At 39.1% G+C, this 18959-nt stretch overlaps 1 protein-coding gene across 1 annotated transcript; it reads left to right on the top strand.

Moving 5' to 3' along the window:
- The first annotated feature begins 2654 nt into the window (after positions 1–2654).
- RAB18 (RAB18, member RAS oncogene family) lies at positions 2655–17159 on the top strand. The gene is made up of 7 exons (XM_054628798.2): positions 2655–2811; positions 5481–5536; positions 10666–10727; positions 12536–12608; positions 14114–14232; positions 14313–14379; positions 15901–17159. The coding sequence occupies exons 1-7, from the start codon at positions 2744–2746 to the stop codon at positions 16077–16079; spliced, it is 624 nt and encodes a 207-aa protein (XP_054484773.1). The 5' UTR covers positions 2655–2743; the 3' UTR covers positions 16080–17159.
- Positions 17160–18959: the final 1800 nt, after the last annotated feature.

Raw genomic sequence — 18959 nt, 5'->3', positions numbered from 1 at the left:
AAATAGCTTCCCATCTGTTTTCATGGCCAAAGATATAGCCAAGTCTGTAATACAGTGGGCAGGGAATTTTAATGGTGAGAGTGCACGATATCATCGTCAAGATGTCCTTTCTCTGTCACATCCCTGAAGTAATCAAAAGCTCAGGAACACTGATTGCATACATTTGCACTAGCTGAGATGGACCGACATTTCTCTAGTCTGAGCCCTGTATCAAACCAGGAACAAAGCAGGCTTCATGCAAGACTGTAAAGGTGAGAGGAAGCTCTGAAGTGCAAAGTTTCTGTCTGTCTGTCTGTCTCTCTCTGTCTCCCCATAGCAGTGACCTACCTTGGAATAAATTATGCCAGTTTTCGACCATCAGGCTGCTTCCCTTAGTGATGTATCTAGAATAAGGGAAGTATATATGCATAATTATTTATAAATATTATCTCCAGACAAATTGATCTGCTCTGTGCTATTCTGTGAGAAATGCAGAGATCACTGAGAAGAAATCAAGAGGAAACAGCATAGCATTAAAAAAACCAAAATCTCCAGTGTTCTTCTAGGAAGACTGATTATCAGGCAGGGCTAACCATACTGCTATGGCTTGACCCTGCCACATCAGAGGTCAGGATCAAATGGGACAATAAACAACAAAAACAGAAATCCTCCCAGCCCTATTCAAGGGATTGGGCTAGTTGTTAGGAGCAAACAAGGACTCCTGAAGAGTACTGAAGGGCAGGCAAGCAAAAAGACAGGCACCCATGAATTACATGTTAGATATCTCTCCCAGTTCAGAGATGACTTCAATGAAGAAACTATACAAAAATTTGTTGAAAGATGTTCTGATCATTGTACATCTTTCAATGAATAAATAATATTCTTGTTTTGAAGGACTGAGACACCTTAATTATCCTACAGCTGGTTCCTGCAATAGGCCTGGCTTTCCAGAATTAAAATAGATAAGCAGACAGCAAATAGGCTGACAGCAGCATTCAGATCCAATCTCAAAGTGAGAGACTACATAGTTCCACCTGAAGGAGGACAACTTGGGGACATACACATTCTTAAAGGGCATGCCTAAGAAGGTCTAGAACATTACATCCATAAGTATGAGATACAGAATTGTTCATTTAGGGCATGTTTTCCCTTTTTTCTTGCATATGCTCATCATTAAAGATCTGAATGCCATCCTGACCAAATCTTCATTCTGAGTGAGGTATAGCATTATGATCTGAATCAGGACTAATATCCACATTGAACAGTTTAATTCTATGGCTGCAGTGGGAAAAAAACAAATCCCAGAATACAAATACTCTCTGACTTCAAGAGATTAGGTAACTTTAGTGGAATGCTTTGCACTTTGGATATGCCTTCCAAATTCAAATTCTCATCCTGATCCATGCTAAGACCCCAGAATTCCTGTACACTTCAACAAAAACTAGAGAGTATAGACATTCTGCTTTCTTGCATGACTGCAAAGCACAGTCCAGACTACAAAAACTGTCACACCTTCAACAAATTTTAGATTATTCATTACAAAGAGGCACAGCGCTGTTGTAAACACAGCCAGCCGTTTGCACATCTAATTATAGAATATGTTTCCATAGTTTAATAGGATAATTACTGTTATTGTACTCATCCTGGGAGTTATTTTTCTGAGCTAAAAGAGGATACCAGATCCTGAAAGTGGAAGAAGCCAGGCAACAGAGAGGTTTACCAGAAAAACACAAGAGAATGGTTTCTGTGTTGACCCTGGAACTTAGGTGAAGGCAAATGCTCAGCAGAGGAGCTGTGCCCTCTGCAGCCATCGTCCCGACAGAAACCACGACGGCCTCACGAGTGCACCTGCCTTGTGCAAACTGCTGACATGGCCTGATCGCTTCCTTTGGAGTGACTGGTTGTGTGACTGATTGATGTGATTATGGAGGAGCCTGAACTTGTTTATATTTGATGGAATCAGTCTCTGGCCTGCCCAGAGGCTGCCCAGCAGGGCCAAGGACTACAGCACAGGTTGAGGAATCTCACATCTGACATGTACTCTGTTAATTTTAGAAGAGTTGCACTTCTTTACACATGGCCTGAGGTAGGTTTCAAGCCATAATAGCAGGTTAGCTGAATTGGTTATAAAGAGCCTTTCTCATAGGAATCGGGAAGAAAACCAACCAAACAACATTCTTGGCTTTTAAGGGAGAATGTAAGATGCTGGTAGAAAAGCATGTGGTGTCACGTACCAGCTGACCCTAGTGCCGGTTTGTCCCCAAAGGAGCCACGTTTTGGTGGCAGGCCCGGACCAGCTGCTCCCCGCAGGAGGTGGCAGCTGGCCCCGCTCCCGCACCGGGCTCTGGCCGCCCGTCTTCGTGCGGCCGACTGCCACCTCGCCAACCACACCGCAGCACTGAATGCCACGTCCAATCCTTCCTTAAACACCTCCAGGGGCAGGGACTCCACCACGTCCCCGAGCAGCCCATTCCAATGTCTAACCACTCGCTGCCATTTTATTTGGTCACTTTTCTCCCCACGGCCCCGGATTCTGACACCGTCAGCAGCTGCAAACCCCGCCGGGTCCCCTCGCTCCCCTCAGGTCACGGCCCGGCCGCGCAGCTCCCCCCACCGCAGGCCCCGCGCATGCGCTCATCGCCCGGCCCGGCCCGGCCCGCCCGCTGTAAACAAACCGCGGGCGGCCCCGCGCAGGCGCAGCGCTGGCGCCGCAGCTGCGCACGGAGCGTCGGGCGGTCGGGGCCGGTCCGGGGGCGCTGCCGGGATGGACGAGGACGTGCTGACCACCCTCAAGATCCTCATCATCGGCGAGAGCGGCGTCGGCAAGTCCAGGTGAGGGGGCGCCCGCCAGCCAGCCTTCCACAGCCTCTCCTGGCCGGCCGGCCGGCTCCGGCCTAGGCCTCTGGTCGGACAATGCCGTCTGGGCGCGGCCTGCGCCCCGCAGGGCCGGGCCCGCGGGGGGAGCTCCCTTCCCGGCCAGCTCTCCGGCGGGCGAGAGGTTCCCCCCACCTCCTCTTCCTCCTCCTCTTCTTCTTCATCTTCCTCCTCCTCCTCCGCGCTCCCGCAGCCGCCGGCCCCGAGCTGGTGTCTGCCAGGCTCAGGTGCCCGCAGATGAAGCGGGGCTTCTGGCGGGCTGCCCAGGTCACCGGGCCGCCCTGTGCCCGGGGCAGCGTTGCGTGGTGCGGAGATGGGTGCCTTTGTACAGCTCCGCAGCGCTTTGGGGTTAACGTCTAGTCCATAATACAGATATGCAGAGTCACAAGTGACCCAGCTTTGGGTGTGTGAGGGGGAGCACGGGGACGCAGCAAAGTAGTTGTAACACAGGTTTTTTTTGCTACCTATAGACTTTATCGAAAACATTGAGGTTGATTTCTTCCTCCCTGCTGTATTCATGGCTTTGGCTAAGCTGTAGATACCAATCTTAAGGAGCTGAAATTTTATTTTTGTGTGTGTGGGGTTTTTTTGGTTTTTTGTTTTTTTGGTTTTTTGTTTTTTTTTTTTTTTTTTTTTTTGATAGTAATATAGTTCTTATTAAAGGGTGTAGGATATAAATGCAGGAGGGCGTCTGGGAATGTACCACACTGGTAATTTTATATTTGATGTTTTTTTGGCAATAATATATGTCCCCTGCTGTTACCCCAAATTACAGACAAGTTGCTAATTAGGGGAAAAAAGGCGCCCGTATTTGTTAAAAGTCCGTCAGTTACTTGTTTGAGTTAGCTACTGAATTGATAATTAGTACAGCAGGCCCCTGGTGACAGACATGACCTGAGCAAATTTCTTTTAGTTGATGTCACCTCACATATGAGTGGCCACATGGAAGAATTTTTCCTGGGGCAGATAAAACACAGGGGTTTTACATACCTATTTATATACATGTTTCTTTACATCAGAAAGCTTGCTAAAAGAGGAATTATGTGGAGGAAGTAAAAATGCCATTAAATTATAACAGTGGAGTTGTTCAGGTACAGGAACTTAATATAGAATTATTCTTAAATTTATGTCTCTTACCTATTGGTTGACTAGGAAAGGTCAGATGCTAAGCAGGTATTAGCAAGGTGGAGTAAGTGGTTGGAGTCCTGACTTCTGAACAAATGCTGTCTTAAACATGGTCCCTGTGAGAGTGCTATGCTTTGTAGAAGATAATACCTACCTATGAAAAGAAGGTAGAAGTTGGCTGGGCTAGGCTTGCCAGACTGGTGAAATGATGGTTTTATTCTAGTAGCAGTATAATGGTTTCATAATTTCTCTGTTTTGAATGAAACTAGTATTGGTTGTAACTAAAAATAGCTGCTCTTAAATAGCATCCTTATAGAACTATCTGTGAAATCTAAAAACCTGTGTGCTGTGATTTAAAAAAAAAATTATTATTTTAATTATTCTTTGGTAAGTAAAGCTACCATTTACTTTTGGGGTTCTGGAGTAAGGAGAGAAAAAAAACGTTAGTCTTAGTGATTAGTGATTAACTTGGAGTTTTCACTCATCCTCATTGAAATAAAGGAATTTCAGTGGTCACTGTTTTTGTCAATGCAGGACTGTGTCCAAATGCTAAAAAGCACTTGAATTCTAAATTCACATGCAAAAAAAGGAGAAAAGAACAAGGTGGTGGGGAAGACCAAAGAGTAAATAAGGCTTTGTTTTGTTTCTCCATCCTGGAAATGAGTAGAAGTTGTGGTTGTAGCAAACAGCTGCCTGCCACATGCACTTGCCACAGATGCATAAAACTGTTGATTTTAGGAACTGCACGCTCAGAATCTTTGTCTCTCACAAAAATATTTACATTTGACACTGATGGCATTATGGGCACTCCTTTAAGGGACCCTGCATTGCTATGGTGTGATGTGCTGTTTAATCTTAGTTGTAACTTTTTCTATTGGTAGGAAACACATTCATCAGGATAGGGCAAATGTGTACATGAGTTGTTAATGCAAAGAAATACAAAATCATAAAATGTTGGGGAGCTATTTCTACTCTTCAGCTTCTGTGTCTTTATTTCTCATGGGTGTTGTCCTTGCTGTTCCCCTGTGTCCCCAGTTCAAGGAATTATTTCTGCGATGAAAAGCTGACTTGGAATTTATTACTCAAGCTTACAGAAATACTGTGTGAAGCAATATTGAAACAAAACAAAAAATACTACTTTTGTACTAAATTCTTGGAGAAGAAAAATAGAATAAGGTTGAAGTAAAATGCTTTGCAAAGCAAATCACTTGACTGTTCAGGCAACTGATTTGACAACTTGCATGCTACTTTTTTTCAGAGACATTCTTGGTAGTGCATGCAGAGATAAGGGCTCAGGTAGCAGAGCGTGTCTGCTCTATTCTTTCCATGTTCTTTTCTTTTTTCCATATATTCTCTTCTAAAAAAAAACTAAAAACCTCAAATGTGAGTTTATTTAGCTATGTGATCTTGCTGTTCCTTTCAGACTCATAATTTATAGCTTTCAGCAAGGTATGGATATGCTGCAATAATAGTATCTCCTTTTTTTCTTTTTTCCCTATCAGCCTTCTGCTGCGGTTCACAGATGATACATTTGACCCAGAACTTGCAGCAACAATTGGTAAGTATGTGCTGATACTACCTTAGAAAAACTGATAACATTTTCAGTGTAAAACTGTGGTTTGTTCAGACTTGTCTGAACAGTTCTCTTAGAACTACTACTCTCCTACTGATTTATCTATGCAAAATAGCTGTCAGGTTTTTGACTAATAATATTGCTGTCCAGGCCTTGTGTCTCTGTAATATGATACTTGCTAGCTATCTTCACACTCTGTAGCAGGTAGTGTTAACTCTTCCAACTTCTGACAATACTAGAGTGCCCTGGGCTCTGCGTGGCATCTGCTTTTCCTCTGTAGAGAGGAAATTACAATGTGGCTTTTTTTTCTTCTGCTTAGCAATCAGTTCCTTGGCAGACTCCTGAGAAAAGTAGAAGAGAGCCAAGAATCTAGAGCTGCTGGGGAAAAAGGCAGTGACGTGTCATTGCTGTGCTGCTATTATACCTACCAGCATGGGTCAGTTGTTCTGGGGGAGGGTGACCCAGAATGCAGGATACACTAAATGGATTGGTTCTCAAAGGAAGCAAAATGGAACTTTTAAGAGTATGATGCAACTCTGTGCCAAAGTAATAACTGAAATTACGGAAAATAGAGATACTTTTTCACACCATCATTTCAGTTGCATTCTTTACTTTCTCTGTAGGAAGATTTCTGTCTAAGAGCTTATATAGCATTTTTTCTTTTGAGTTCAGCTGTTGGTAAGCAAAACCAGCTCTATCTAATTTATTAAGAATTAAATAAATTGAACTTTTTTTTTTTTTCATTAACATTAATAAGATTCAGGAGTACTATTTCATATAAAGCACTGAGAAGCCAAGGGGAGGAACGTGGCCTATTTTTGTTCATTCCATTGCTTATAAAAAATGAAGTTGTGCAAGTAGCCCCACCTCAGCTCATGAGGGAGGATAGCATGGAAGGAAACAGGAATGAAATAGATCAGGTGGTGAAAATGGCAATCTTGGATTCTAATCTAACAGTTTTGGCACTGTATATACTTGATATGCTAACCATGCGAGCCAGGCAGTTAGTGCAGAATAGCTACTTCAGCTTTCATGATGTTTTGGATACCAAAAGAGTAGCTCAGTCTCTGAGTGGAGATCTTTATTTAGGGGGTTTTTTGTTTGTTTTTAATGGTGGAGCTTATTTTTTTTTTTCCATTCTGCTGTTTGTATCTGTGTCAAAAACTGGCATCTTTTGAGAAACTAAGGAAATGTTTCCTGAAGTAATTCTTCTTTGAGTTTGTAAACATGCACAACAGCATGTGTGGTAGCTAATCACTGATTGTTAAATAGTAACAATTCAAGGTTTGTTGCTGGCAGGTCCTACTCTGCTCTATTTCTGGCGTGGAAAAGGAGGTAGAGTACTCAATGTAAACATTACTTCAGATAGAGTTTGAGTTCTGAAACAAATATCCTAATCTGGAATGAATGTGATCATTTGGCAGGGTAAGTCAGTTTCTAGAGACTGAGCAAATGCCCTGTTAGGCCCAACCAGGTGACGTTTGAGGTAGTGCTGTGCAGTAGAGCTACTGTGACCCCAGCTGTGCAAGTCCTACAGCATGGTGTGAGGGGCTCTCCTAGGGGATAGCAGATTGATTTTTTTGTCAGCTTAACTGGAAAAGGACAGAATCTAGGTTCTTAGTTGTTTTCTTGTTTTTCTTTTTAAACTACTATCCAGTGCCACTGCCATTTTTCTGGTAAATGTATTTCTAAGAAGCAAAATGTCAGCTTTAAATTCAGGGCATGATTTGTTGTTCATATAGATAAAGCAGTTGGAGTGAGTTCCTAGAGGTAACTATTCTGCTGCATGAAGACAGACCCTAGATGCCAATTTCAGGTACTTACAACATGGTGAAATGTCAAAACACTTTGTGAGTCTTGGCTTGGAGTTCTTTCTTGTGCTAATTAAACATACTATTTTGTTTTGAGAGTTGGGGGACAGAAGGACAGAAGAGGTTTTAAAGCCTTTCCTGTTGAAACTGAAGAATATGGTGCTTTTTCAAAATGAATGGACTATAAATAATGTCTTCTTTCAATGTCATCTGTGTACTGACTGCTGAACTGGCTAATGTGACTATATATTTTTTTTTTAATTTGGATTAGAAAATGAGGAGAACTTTGGTTGGTTTGGTTTTCTTTAAGATAAGAACTGCACGCAAACCCACAGTACTGAGGAAAGCCTTGACAGCAGTACAACTGGTCCCCTGTGATGACCTGTTGAGACATCTTAACCTTCATAGACTGCACAGACCTACTGAGTGCAATTTAAAAGAAACCTTAAATGATTGTTTCATGTGGCTTATTCTTCAGAACTTAGTAAAAATCCTGTGATATTCTTCGAAGAATAAGCTGCTTCTGGCAAATACTTCTGCTTTAGTCTCTTCAATTGGATTAAACATGTTGTATTTAACCTGGCAGATTACCTGTCCTTGTATTCTCTTGAGAATGAGGCTGGCTTGTTTGTTGGGTTTCATCACATGGGTCTTACCAGACTACTTGTACCCCAGTATTTTCCGTTGGCCTTACTGATCATGCTTGTCCTCACTTGCTTTTTCTTTGTAAGAGAGATTCTAGATAAGTGTTCAATGCAATCTGTATTTTGCAAATGAAGTGATGTATTGAGATCTTATGTCTCTTAACTTTTTAGCTTTCTTTGTATTTAGAGTCCCCAAACTCCTAAGCTGTCCAACTTGTCACTTACCTACCACACAAATACTACACTGTAGCTAAATGTGTACTTCTATAAACACAGCATAGCATTACTGGCCTGAATGTGAGAGCAGTATCAGTGTCAGAGCTGCTTCTTACAGACTGTAAGTCTGTAGTATGTTAGTGTGTAGCGCTGAGGCAGGAGGTGTTAACACACAGGAGTACACTCTAGTAGTGCTGTCTTGTTTCTGGCTGCCTTCCAAGGCATGGTGGAAGGCACTGTCAGCTTTCTGCTGTCAAGGCAGACACATCACTCTGGCAAGGTCAGAACTGATACCTGTCACACAAACATGTCTGTATTTCACTGTTGGTTTTAGGAAATAGAAGCATTCTGTTTGTTCAATTCAACAAGATTTTCTTGAACCTTGATTTTTTTATATTTGTCTTTCCTTATAGCAGATAGGCAACCAAAAACGTCTGTATTTAAAAGCTTTCTTTTTGTTAATTGGCTTTTATATGTGTTGAGCTCCTTTGTTTGTTAGAAATCTATTTGACTTGCCTCAATCACTTTAAAGGGTGGATTTTGGTGTGTTATTAGTCCATTTTCATACTTTCGTTTTTCAACAGTCAATTTAATGCATGGGGTTTAGTCACTATTTTAGTTTTCTATTTTACTTGCATTGGTCTTGCAAGATTCAAAGTGAATTTTAAACCAGCAGGAAGGCTAACATAAAGGTGTATATAGCCATTTCCATTAAATGAAAATTGCTGAACTGTGCAGGCCCAAGATACAGAATCTGTTTACTGAATGGAAGGAGAATAGTGTGGCTTCAAAATACATAAAATATGTTTGTCTTAAGGAAGAAATTTTCTTTCTTGAAAATATTATGATGTCTTTTGTCATGTTAAGTATCCAAAGACTTGTAATATCTGCAGTTACAGGTTTTGGTGCCAGACTAATGGATAAAAGAATGCACTGTGAACTGTTGGACTTGCTGACCTAACTGCAGATGGGGATTTTTGGAGTTCAGGGGAAGAAACATGCAATTACAGTGGAAGAAAGAGATTCTGTTAGTCTGAAAGTTACTGCTGAGTGCTGAAAAGAGGACAGAACAGAATGTTCTCTAGGATTAAATTGAGTCAAATTGCTAGCATAGCAATGTTCTGTGAAATAGGTAACGTTCTAAGAACTGGTGTTTAAAAGTTTATAACGACTGTTCTTTTCTGTGAACCTAACTGTAGAATAATGTACCATTCTACTGAGCATTGTATTACTGCTAAGGTAGGGACTAAGAGTACTAGTAACTGAAAAAAACTTAAGTTCTGTTCAGTTACTACAAAAGTAGGTGTACTTTGGGAAGACTTTGCTTGAAAGAGAGCATGGGCTTCTTCCAGTGGAGAATGTTGTCTGAAAAACACCTGACACTTCAGGGAACACTTCAATGAGCTGAAGCTGTGAAACAGTGGAATCAAAATTGTATTTGCCTTTTTTGAAACAAAGCTCTTTTAAAGTTCAGTGAAATGGATGTTTTCATCTGCTTATAATATGCAGTTTCTTAATCATCCTATATATATTTGTGGCTTTAAGTTGAATTTGTTTCGGCAGCTGTTTATATTTGTTTGTAATCTGCATGAATTTGGGAATGTAAGTGCAGTGCACTCATCCCGAGGCCCTACTCATTTTGTATCAGAATGGTTAAATCTTTTTCTGGTAGGGAGTCTGATGATTGACATTGTAATTCCAAGTACAGAAAGGTTGCTGTTGCACTTGAAAGTTGTTCTTGTAGAAGTATCAACTTTCCGTACTGCTACTTCATTTTAGAGCTGCTGCCTGGTGAGAAGTGAAAGTCACTCCAAAATACTTGAAACGTATTTCTAGGTAGTTACTTGCTATTAGTAACTAAGGGTTAAATTAAAGCCTAATGTATCATAACTCTGATGAGCTCTCAAACAGATGCGTGTCACTATATCCTTAAAATTTGCAGTCACTAACATGTTGTTCTCCTTGGCCTGAGTTTTGTGCTTGAGCAATTGATAGGCTGCTAATTCCTGGGGTGGAGGATACATGAAGGGGAAAGAATTGTTACTTGTTGGAGTAGATGACTGACCAGCAGAACCATTATCTTGTTGTCTGTTTGGAGAGTGTTTGTGAGTACTGAATAGAAAGTTAATCCATTTGAATTCTAAACTTGAAAATTTGTCCTGGAATACGTGTTTTAATACAAGAGATACAGTATTTGACTTCCATAAAATATTTTGAGTCAATGGCTTAAAAGGCCTTTAGGCTTTTGCAAGAGCATGTCAGCAAGAAAACCTTACATTTTGAGCAAGGTTCATAAATAGGTAATGGAACTTACTCTTCCTGCTTGTGTCAAAACTTGGGGGTTTTTTTGAGTTTGATTTTATTTTTTCCTATTTCTCTTTATTGTCTTTTTCAAAAATAGCTGTAATATGTTTGAAGAATGAAAATGTTTTTCTTTCTCTAGGTGTGGACTTCAAGGTGAAAACTATTTCAGTTGATGGAAACAAAGCTAAACTGGCAATATGGGTGAGTCTCTCCTAAGTTCTTCATGTGTTGCTTTGCTTTAGGAATAGCTAGGGTTTCTATAATGTATAGTTTGTACAGAATCTCTTTTTATTAGCATGAAGGTGATTTGGAGAAGTGGGAGGTTAATACTGCAGCATTCAGAAGTTGCAGTGAACTGTGGGATGACTGGCTGAGGGGGTAGTTCTCCTGCCTGTGAGCTTCTGCACTACTAATTGCAGATCTGGTTGGGAAAGAAGTAGAGAAATGGATGAACTAAATGGTATTAAATCAGTAGAAGGGTGCACTTCTTTACTAAATTTTGCCTATAACACTGAAGTTGTGTATTAATAGATTAAGAATTACAGTTGTGTGCTCATCTGTTACCTCTTTAGACACGTTTTTTGTCTAAACTTCATAGCCATCATATAAAGACTTTTATAGGCTCAACATCAGAATTATTTGTAGCAGATGCATTTCAAAGAGAGAGGGGCAGTGTTTGTAATTGTAGCTTTAGTGGGTTCAACTTCTGCTCTAGTTAAAAGTAGAGCTTCCATTACAACAAGCAAAGATAAAATACTTCCAAGCTTTTAAGAAATATTCCCCCTTGTGTAAATCAGCCTCCACCCTTATGTGACTTGAAGCACATTTTTGAATAGTCAGACCCAGTTGTGTCTTCTTGTACCAAGCAAGATTAAAACTTTGTTTCTCATATAAGTAAGATATCAGACCTTTGTTTCCTTGGGAAGTAGTAGTAGAACATGAAATGTGTACTGCAGTGTTTCTGTAGCTTGGAGGGTACTTCATACCTCGCTAACAAATGGGACTTATGTCTTAGTTACAGTAGTACTTATCAGTGAAATAAATGGGTTGGACAAGGAAAATAAATGCAATAGCTTGACAGAAAATAAAGAATGCATACAGGAGGAAAACCAGACTGATAGCAAAACAAGGAATGATAAGTTAGGGGTTTTTTTTCTTTCATTTTGGTAAATAGAAAGAAATAATCCTGAGGTAAACTGGAAAAGAAAAGCTTGTGAAAGTGCATCATGACACAAAACCAGTTTTGGATGTGTGACGTTCACTGAGTGGCTTGTAGAATGTTGAAGTCTACTTTGCTTATCCAGGTTGTTTCTCAGGGAATCCACAGTGTTTCATGTGTCACTTCTAACCTGGGTAAATTAATCAAGTTGTTTAAATATTCTGTGCATAAAGCCTTCAATGAGTGTGCACTATAACTTAATCTCTGACAAGAAAACAGCATTCTAATTCTGGTCAGTTTTGTTGGTGTTTTTTTTTTTTTTCCCCAGAGCTATTGACCTTTTAATTTTAGGATGTAAACTCAACTTGGCTTAAAACCAGAGAAACCTCTGACTTATTCCTGCTTCTGCTGTGTTATAGCATGTTAGTCCATTTACCCAGATACTCAGTCAAATTTAATTGGACCAAATGATTGAAGTGAAGGAACTGGTTTTGTTGTCATGGGCTGTGACATGTTAGAAAATGTTGGTACTGCAGCTGTGCTGTTTTCTTGCTGGTTGCTACAATACTAGCTGCAGATCAAATGCCTTTGCAGAAATGGCCATCTTACAGTTATATAATCCAGTTACATATTGCATCTAGTAGTTCAAAGGTGCTTCCTGGGACAGGCTACATCAAATCTTAAAGTTAATCTGTAGTAAAACAGCAGGGGATGGAATAAACTCAGCTAATCTGCTAGTGGAATATAGTTTAAATCTTACTGTGTATGTTCATCAGAAGTAGAATACCTGAAAGCTAAATTGCATTCTGCTCAAATTCTGAATAATGGAACTTTTTGCATGGCTTATTAGGATACTGCAGGTCAGGAGCGGTTCAGAACATTAACCCCCAGTTACTACAGAGGTGCACAAGGTGTTATCCTAGGTAAGTATATCTTTGCGTGCTAGTTCAAATGTTTGGTTTTCTCATGCATTGGAGTTACACAAACTCATATAGCCTTTATATAGTATCTAAGTGATATTTAAAATCTTTGTATCTGTGTTGAACAACTCATATAAAAACATCTTGGTGTCTCGGCTTCTTTCACATGTTGTCAATCTGACCAGCTTGAGAACCTCTGATTTTTGCATGAGAATAAAAGCTACTCCTATCTGAAAGGATAGCTTGGAACTTTTGTCCTTGTGCTGTCACAAATTTGTCTTTTATTTATTGCGTTTTGCCCGTGCTTACTAAGTGCAGAGTAAAAAAAATTCTCCTCAGTGTAGTCTCTCTGGATCAGTATGATACAGCTTTTTCTTCTCCCTGTTGTTTTTTTCCTAATGAAATTAATAATATAAACCATGTGGAATCTGACTGAGGTTTTTTGGTATTTGTTTCCCAACTGATGGAATGTTACACAGTCAGAATCACTTAGAAAAGACCAGCTGGACATGTAGAATGCACCAATCTGTGTTTGAGAAACCCAGGCAAAACCCATAATTTTAGCTTCATGGTCAAGTCTCATTTGTACTTTTATTTTTTGGTGTATGGAAGCATGTTTGCTAGGCACTGAGCTCTGAAGTTCTCCACTGATAGGAGTGAGGAGCTGACTAAAGCAAGGGCAGCGATGTACATTTAATATTCTTGAAGTTGCTTCTGACTTTAGAGAATCTTGCTAAGCTATTGTGTCTAGTTAAATTGTTTAATGTGGAATAACATCTATCATGTGACCTCCTGGTAGGTTTCCCAAGTTGTGAGTTGCATTGTCTTCCTGGTATAGGAGGGTGCTGTCAAAACATGTTGTATCAAGTCACTTAATTGCACTGAACCTGCCACTTACTTACTGTTGAAAGCTGTAAAAAAGCACTGTTTGGGAGTGCTTGTTTGGGAGATAGAAGGTTCTGCTGTTTGAGAGCTTTGCACTCCCCTTTCATTCAGTATCTCCTGACTATTTCTTTGTTACTCTGTCTTCCAAAAAATAAGGTTGTTCATGCAAGCCAAGTTACAGATTTGATTGAAAGAAGCTGTTTGTGCCTATCTGCACATGGGATGTGAAAACAAAGGGAAAAAAACCCACTTTCATAGCTTCAGTACTGAAGGTTGTGCCATTCTGTTTGCATAGCTGTTGTGTAGTGATTTTAGGTATCCTACATGAGGGATCAGCTGGTGTAGAATTCCTTGGAGAATGATAGTCTCTAGTCTGTAAGCTAGGATATATCAAGGAATATTAGTCTGAGAACTGTAGGTAGCTGAAGCTTGGAGTTGTTCTGCATCAATGATTCGAACTGTTAGATGTCCTTCTTTCTTTCCAGTTCTTCATACAGAAGGTAAATTTGAATCCTTAGAACTTCAGTTTTCTGATTCAAAAAGCCATCATTTTTGCTACTTTTGTAATGTAAGTTGTAATTCTTGGAAAAATATTGTGAAATAATATCACTAATATCTTTCAGTTTATGATGTCACAAGAAGAGATACTTTTGTCAAGCTGGATAACTGGTTAAATGAATTGGAAACGTACTGCACAAGGAATGACATAGTGCAAATGTTAGTTGGAAACAAGATTGATAAGGTAAACCAAATTCAACTGCAGTAAGTAATCTGCTGGTGTATTTTGTTAATAAGGAATATTAATACTTTGTTTTATTACAGGAAAACCGTGAAGTTGACAGAAATGAAGGCCTCAAATTTGCAAGAAAACATTCCATGTTGTTCATAGGTATGCTATAGATACTTGCAGAGATCTTTCTTGATTTTTGTTACATAAGGAAAAGTACCATTCTGTAGGATTGAGAGTCTTTATGTGTACAGTCCAGTTAATGATATTTCTCACCTGTGCTGGGCACAAAGATAATGGGTGTTCCTGTTTTTTAAAATTGTGCCTGTCCAGATACCTGTTCTAGCTGTGGATGATTATCTAGAAATTCATAAGGATGAAGGGCAAAGTACAGGAGCTCCATAGCGTGATGAAACCTGTTTTGGGTTTGGAGTTTTGTCTGATTTCTTTCCCCAGCTTACTTGCTAAATTAATAACAGAAGCAAAATGAAAGAGGGAAAACTGGTGCTAGTGGCCAGCCTTCAGTATAGCAAAATGGCTGGCACCTGAGAGAAATCTGTATTAGAACTGGGATGTAAAAACACATAGGTATATAATTAACTTATGAATGGTGGGTGGGATTGAATAATGACATAATTATGAATGGAGCAAATATATTAGTCTCATCTTGCTGCAAAATGAAATGGGTCTTGTAGGCAAAGCCATGTAATGATAAATTAAAAAATGCGTGTTGAAGTGACTGTTTATGCATATGTTTATTATGTGTTTCACCAGAGGATCAGAAGGGATTATTTTACAGGATTATTCCAGTAGCAAAGCAGTTCATTGATATGTACTCATTCATTCTTGTACTCAGACTTAAGTCTTCAGTCAGAGATGAAGAATGTAATTTTGTTTAGTGTCCTGCTGTGTTTCTTTTTAGCCACAGCGTCAGATGCGGAAATAAAAGCTCAAAGTTGAGGCACAATCTATTAAGTGTATGGGAGATGAAAACAGAAATGAAAATTAGACTATAAGTGTGCATATATGTGTGTATGTATATATATATGCATGCTACATATGCTAAGTATCTGCATGGCTGCATGGATGAACAGGGCAAGGCCTTGTGGGGCTTGAACAATTTCTGATAGTGTCTGTTGTTCTCATAACATAACCTGTGGGCAGATTTCTTAGTTTTGGTTAAAGTAAGGATCCTAAGTGAAATTACCTAGAATTCTGCAAATTGCAAAAGGAATGAGATGTGTTATTGCTTTTATCAGATGAGTTTTGTCATGGAGACTGACCCAGAATCCTGCAGTATGGATCCTTGATTCATATGGTCTGTGGTACTGCAATTGTGATTAATGTACAGAACTGAAATACAGAACAGCAAACAGGTTTTTCAGACAAGAATCCAATTTTTTCTTACTGGAGTGCTTTCCACAGGAAAATAAAGCTAAGCTGTAGCTGTCTCTGTATGTTCTGGTGAAGTTTGACTTGAAAGCTCTTCTATTAAAAATATTTTGAGATGCCACCTGTGTGGTGACAAATCCCCATAGCTGCCAATTTTGACACCACTATGTTTTTAGGAATAGGCTGTAGAAGTTTTAAGTCTGTTGTAAGTTGAAACTTAACCGAAAGAGAAATATTAAACAAGTTACCAGAAGTTATGCTAACTCTTGGCTTTTTGTGTCCCTTCTCCAGAGGCAAGTGCAAAAACATGTGATGGTGTGCAGTGTGCCTTTGAAGAACTTGTTGAAAAAATCATTCAGACTCCTGGACTGTGGGAAAGTGAAAGCCAAAACAGAGGTGTAAAGTTATCAAACAAGGAAGAAGGATATGGAGGAGGAGGAGCATGTGGTGGATATTGTTCTATGTTATAAACTTTGGGAAGCTTATTCTTTGCATATTTAAACAGATAGTTACATCTTTCTGTACATAAAGTCATTAAATGCTATTTTTAGGGACCTTGCAGTTTGCACATATTTGTTTTGTATCATGGCAGTGAACACTTGTAGAAAAAATGTTCTGCAGCTTTCCCAGTCTGAAAATGTTATGGTAAGCATGCCCAATTTGCAATCTTCAGGTTTTTATAAGTAGCATTAATAATGTGCAAGAACAAATGCACTAAAAATTTTACAACTGTATACATTAATTGTGTAACTATTCTAAACAAATCCATCTAACAAATACTGCATTGTCTGCTCTTTGTCTTATTTTTAAATTCTGTTGAAATTATAGAACTATATAGTGTGCACAGATCTTGGAAACAGTATGAGCTATAAATGTTACATTTCATCTCTTCCAGTAAATGCTTTTTTAAGGTAATAAAAGCAGCAGGATTATACAGTTCTTAGACAAATCTGCTAAAATTTTGTCTTTCAGCAGTGCAGTCTAAAACACAAATTGGCACAGGCCCTAGTTGGCATCAGCACTTTCTTGAAGAGATGCTTTGAAAGCTTCTTTTGCAAAGCTGGGAGACGCCATGTTTTCCTTTTAATCATCACTTCAGTTGATGGCTTAACTGGAGTTTTAATCCTGTGATATTTATATACTAAATTTGTGGTACTCTTGCACTCTAGGTTTTTATGATGGTCTACTCTAGACTTGCTGCAGAAAGTCTTCATTATTGGCAAGGGGTCTGAGTGATGTCATTGTTCATTCTTTGTGAATCATTTTACCACACTTCAGTATGGATTCCTAATTTTCTGAAATGTTTGTAATATAAGTTTATCTCAACTGTAGCTCACTGTGACTGTGAGATCTCTTATCACGTCTGCTTTGTGCAGCTACTTATTCAGAAATAAAACTGTCACAGACACTAAATGGGAAGCTATAGGGCTTCTTGATCTCTGTTTGAAAAAATACTATTGCAATGAGTATTCACTTGAATTTACTGTATCAAAGCCAATGGTTTGTTTCAGAAGACTTGTATAGACTTAAATAAATTTTTTTCCACAGTATTCAACTTTTTTTAACCTCTTTCTATTGCAGAGTTCTATATTTTCTAGCACATATGGTTAAACAAGGTCATTTAGTACGTACAAATTATTTCTAAAGGACAAGACAAAGATGCTGTGCAGGATTTTTAAATAATCACTACAGTGCAGTCAGTAAATGAGTTATTAGGCAGTTTCTTGTAAATATAGTGAATGACAGCATCTTTTATTACTGCAAGGTTTTGTCTAAATGTCAGCATACATGATCTGTGTTTTGCAGCAGGTCTTGGCTGCAAAATATCTGTTACAATACATTTTCTTCTTTACATGGAAACTTTGTTTTCTATTCTGTTTTATACTTGATAGAAAACTACCAAAATTTGAAGGCTTAACCGTGCTAGTTGTTTTTTCTAAATATTGTATCTAGTATTGTTAATGTAGTAGGATAATTTAAATATGTAAATGTAATTAATATTAAATATGCATAAACATTATATTAAAATCTTAGATTTGTATTACTGTTGCATGCAGAGTATGTGGGCTGAGCAAATCGTGTTTGTTAGTATTGAGGTCAAAGGATTTTGGCTTTTGTAGCCTCACAGTAAAGTTGTAGGTGAATTAAAACTGAACAATTTAATTTTGTCAGCAGTAGTTGGCAAGTATCATAATGCTGGCAGATGCTTGTAATTTATTTCCATATTTGTTTCCCCCCAAGTTTGGGTGCATCCCTCTGCTTAGAAGAGACTTAATTTCTGGTTTCTCACAGAAGGTCCTTTTATCACAGGACCTGGATTCATCTTTTATTCTGCCTTGCCAGATCTGACAGCTTTTGTCAGAGGGAGGGAACGGCAGGGTGCTCTGAATAGTGGGTATTGTTCTGTGAAAGAATTAAGTCATTTTTTCCTTACTGCACAGCAAAATATTTCTGGGAGAGAAGTATTCTGAAACAGCATAATTAGTGAGACTGAAAGCAGTTAGAGGGGTGGTTTTCTTTAAGTAGATGTTTTCTAATTGACTTGCAACTAGCTTTTCTGTCTTCATCTTTTAAGCATATTTAGTTCTGTCTCTGAGGAATGTTTTTCCTAGGGTGTCACTTCTTTTCATAATTTCTCTGTCAAGAAGTTCTACACTGGAAGGCTGGGTTCTTGCACTTCCAGTATTTGTTAAAGAAAATTTAGCAACAGTTACTGTGCTACATTTTTTTATTCTTTCTCTTGCCTTTTTTTTTTTTTTTTAATGAGGATGTGGGTTGTGGAGCTGCCATCTTTCAAATAAATCTGTTCCCATGCTTCCCAAGTTTTTCCCCCTTTGTAGGTCAGGTTATCTCTAAGTGTACATCCACTGTTGTAGTTGTAATACGAGTGTATCTGAAACTACTATAAGCTGTACCACATCCAAATTAATGTGGGCCTGTTTGTGGAATAGTGGATCTATTGCATCCAGAGAAGTGTGTGCAAGAGATCCTTCAGCCTATCTCAGTAGGCAGCAGAGGGATAATGGAGAGAGCTGTTTGCTCTTCATCAAGTAATGAGAATGAGTCCATGTCCATGGCAGGGTGTTTTATACACTAAAGCACTAAACCACAATGAGGTAACTAAAATCTTCTGTGATTGCGAAAGGCAGTTAAAATTAAAGCTGCTTCCAGGTCATATACTCTAGTCAATAAATTGCTGATTAGCAGTTTAGTGCTCAGGCCTGGCAGGTGTTTTTTGTAGGCTTTATCCTAGCCTGGAAGAATATGGCACAGCACTTGCATCTTCTTAAATTTACGCTTCAGAATACTGCTAAGTGTTGTTACGATTTTGTCTTGTATTTCTTCTGCTG

Source organism: Agelaius phoeniceus, chromosome 1, assembly GCF_051311805.1.
Source record: "Agelaius phoeniceus isolate bAgePho1 chromosome 1, bAgePho1.hap1, whole genome shotgun sequence".
NCBI classification, from domain to species: Eukaryota; Metazoa; Chordata; class Aves; order Passeriformes; family Icteridae; genus Agelaius; species Agelaius phoeniceus.
The sequence above is the reverse complement of the archived record's forward strand: the minus strand, read 5'-3'. Positions and strand labels throughout refer to the sequence as shown.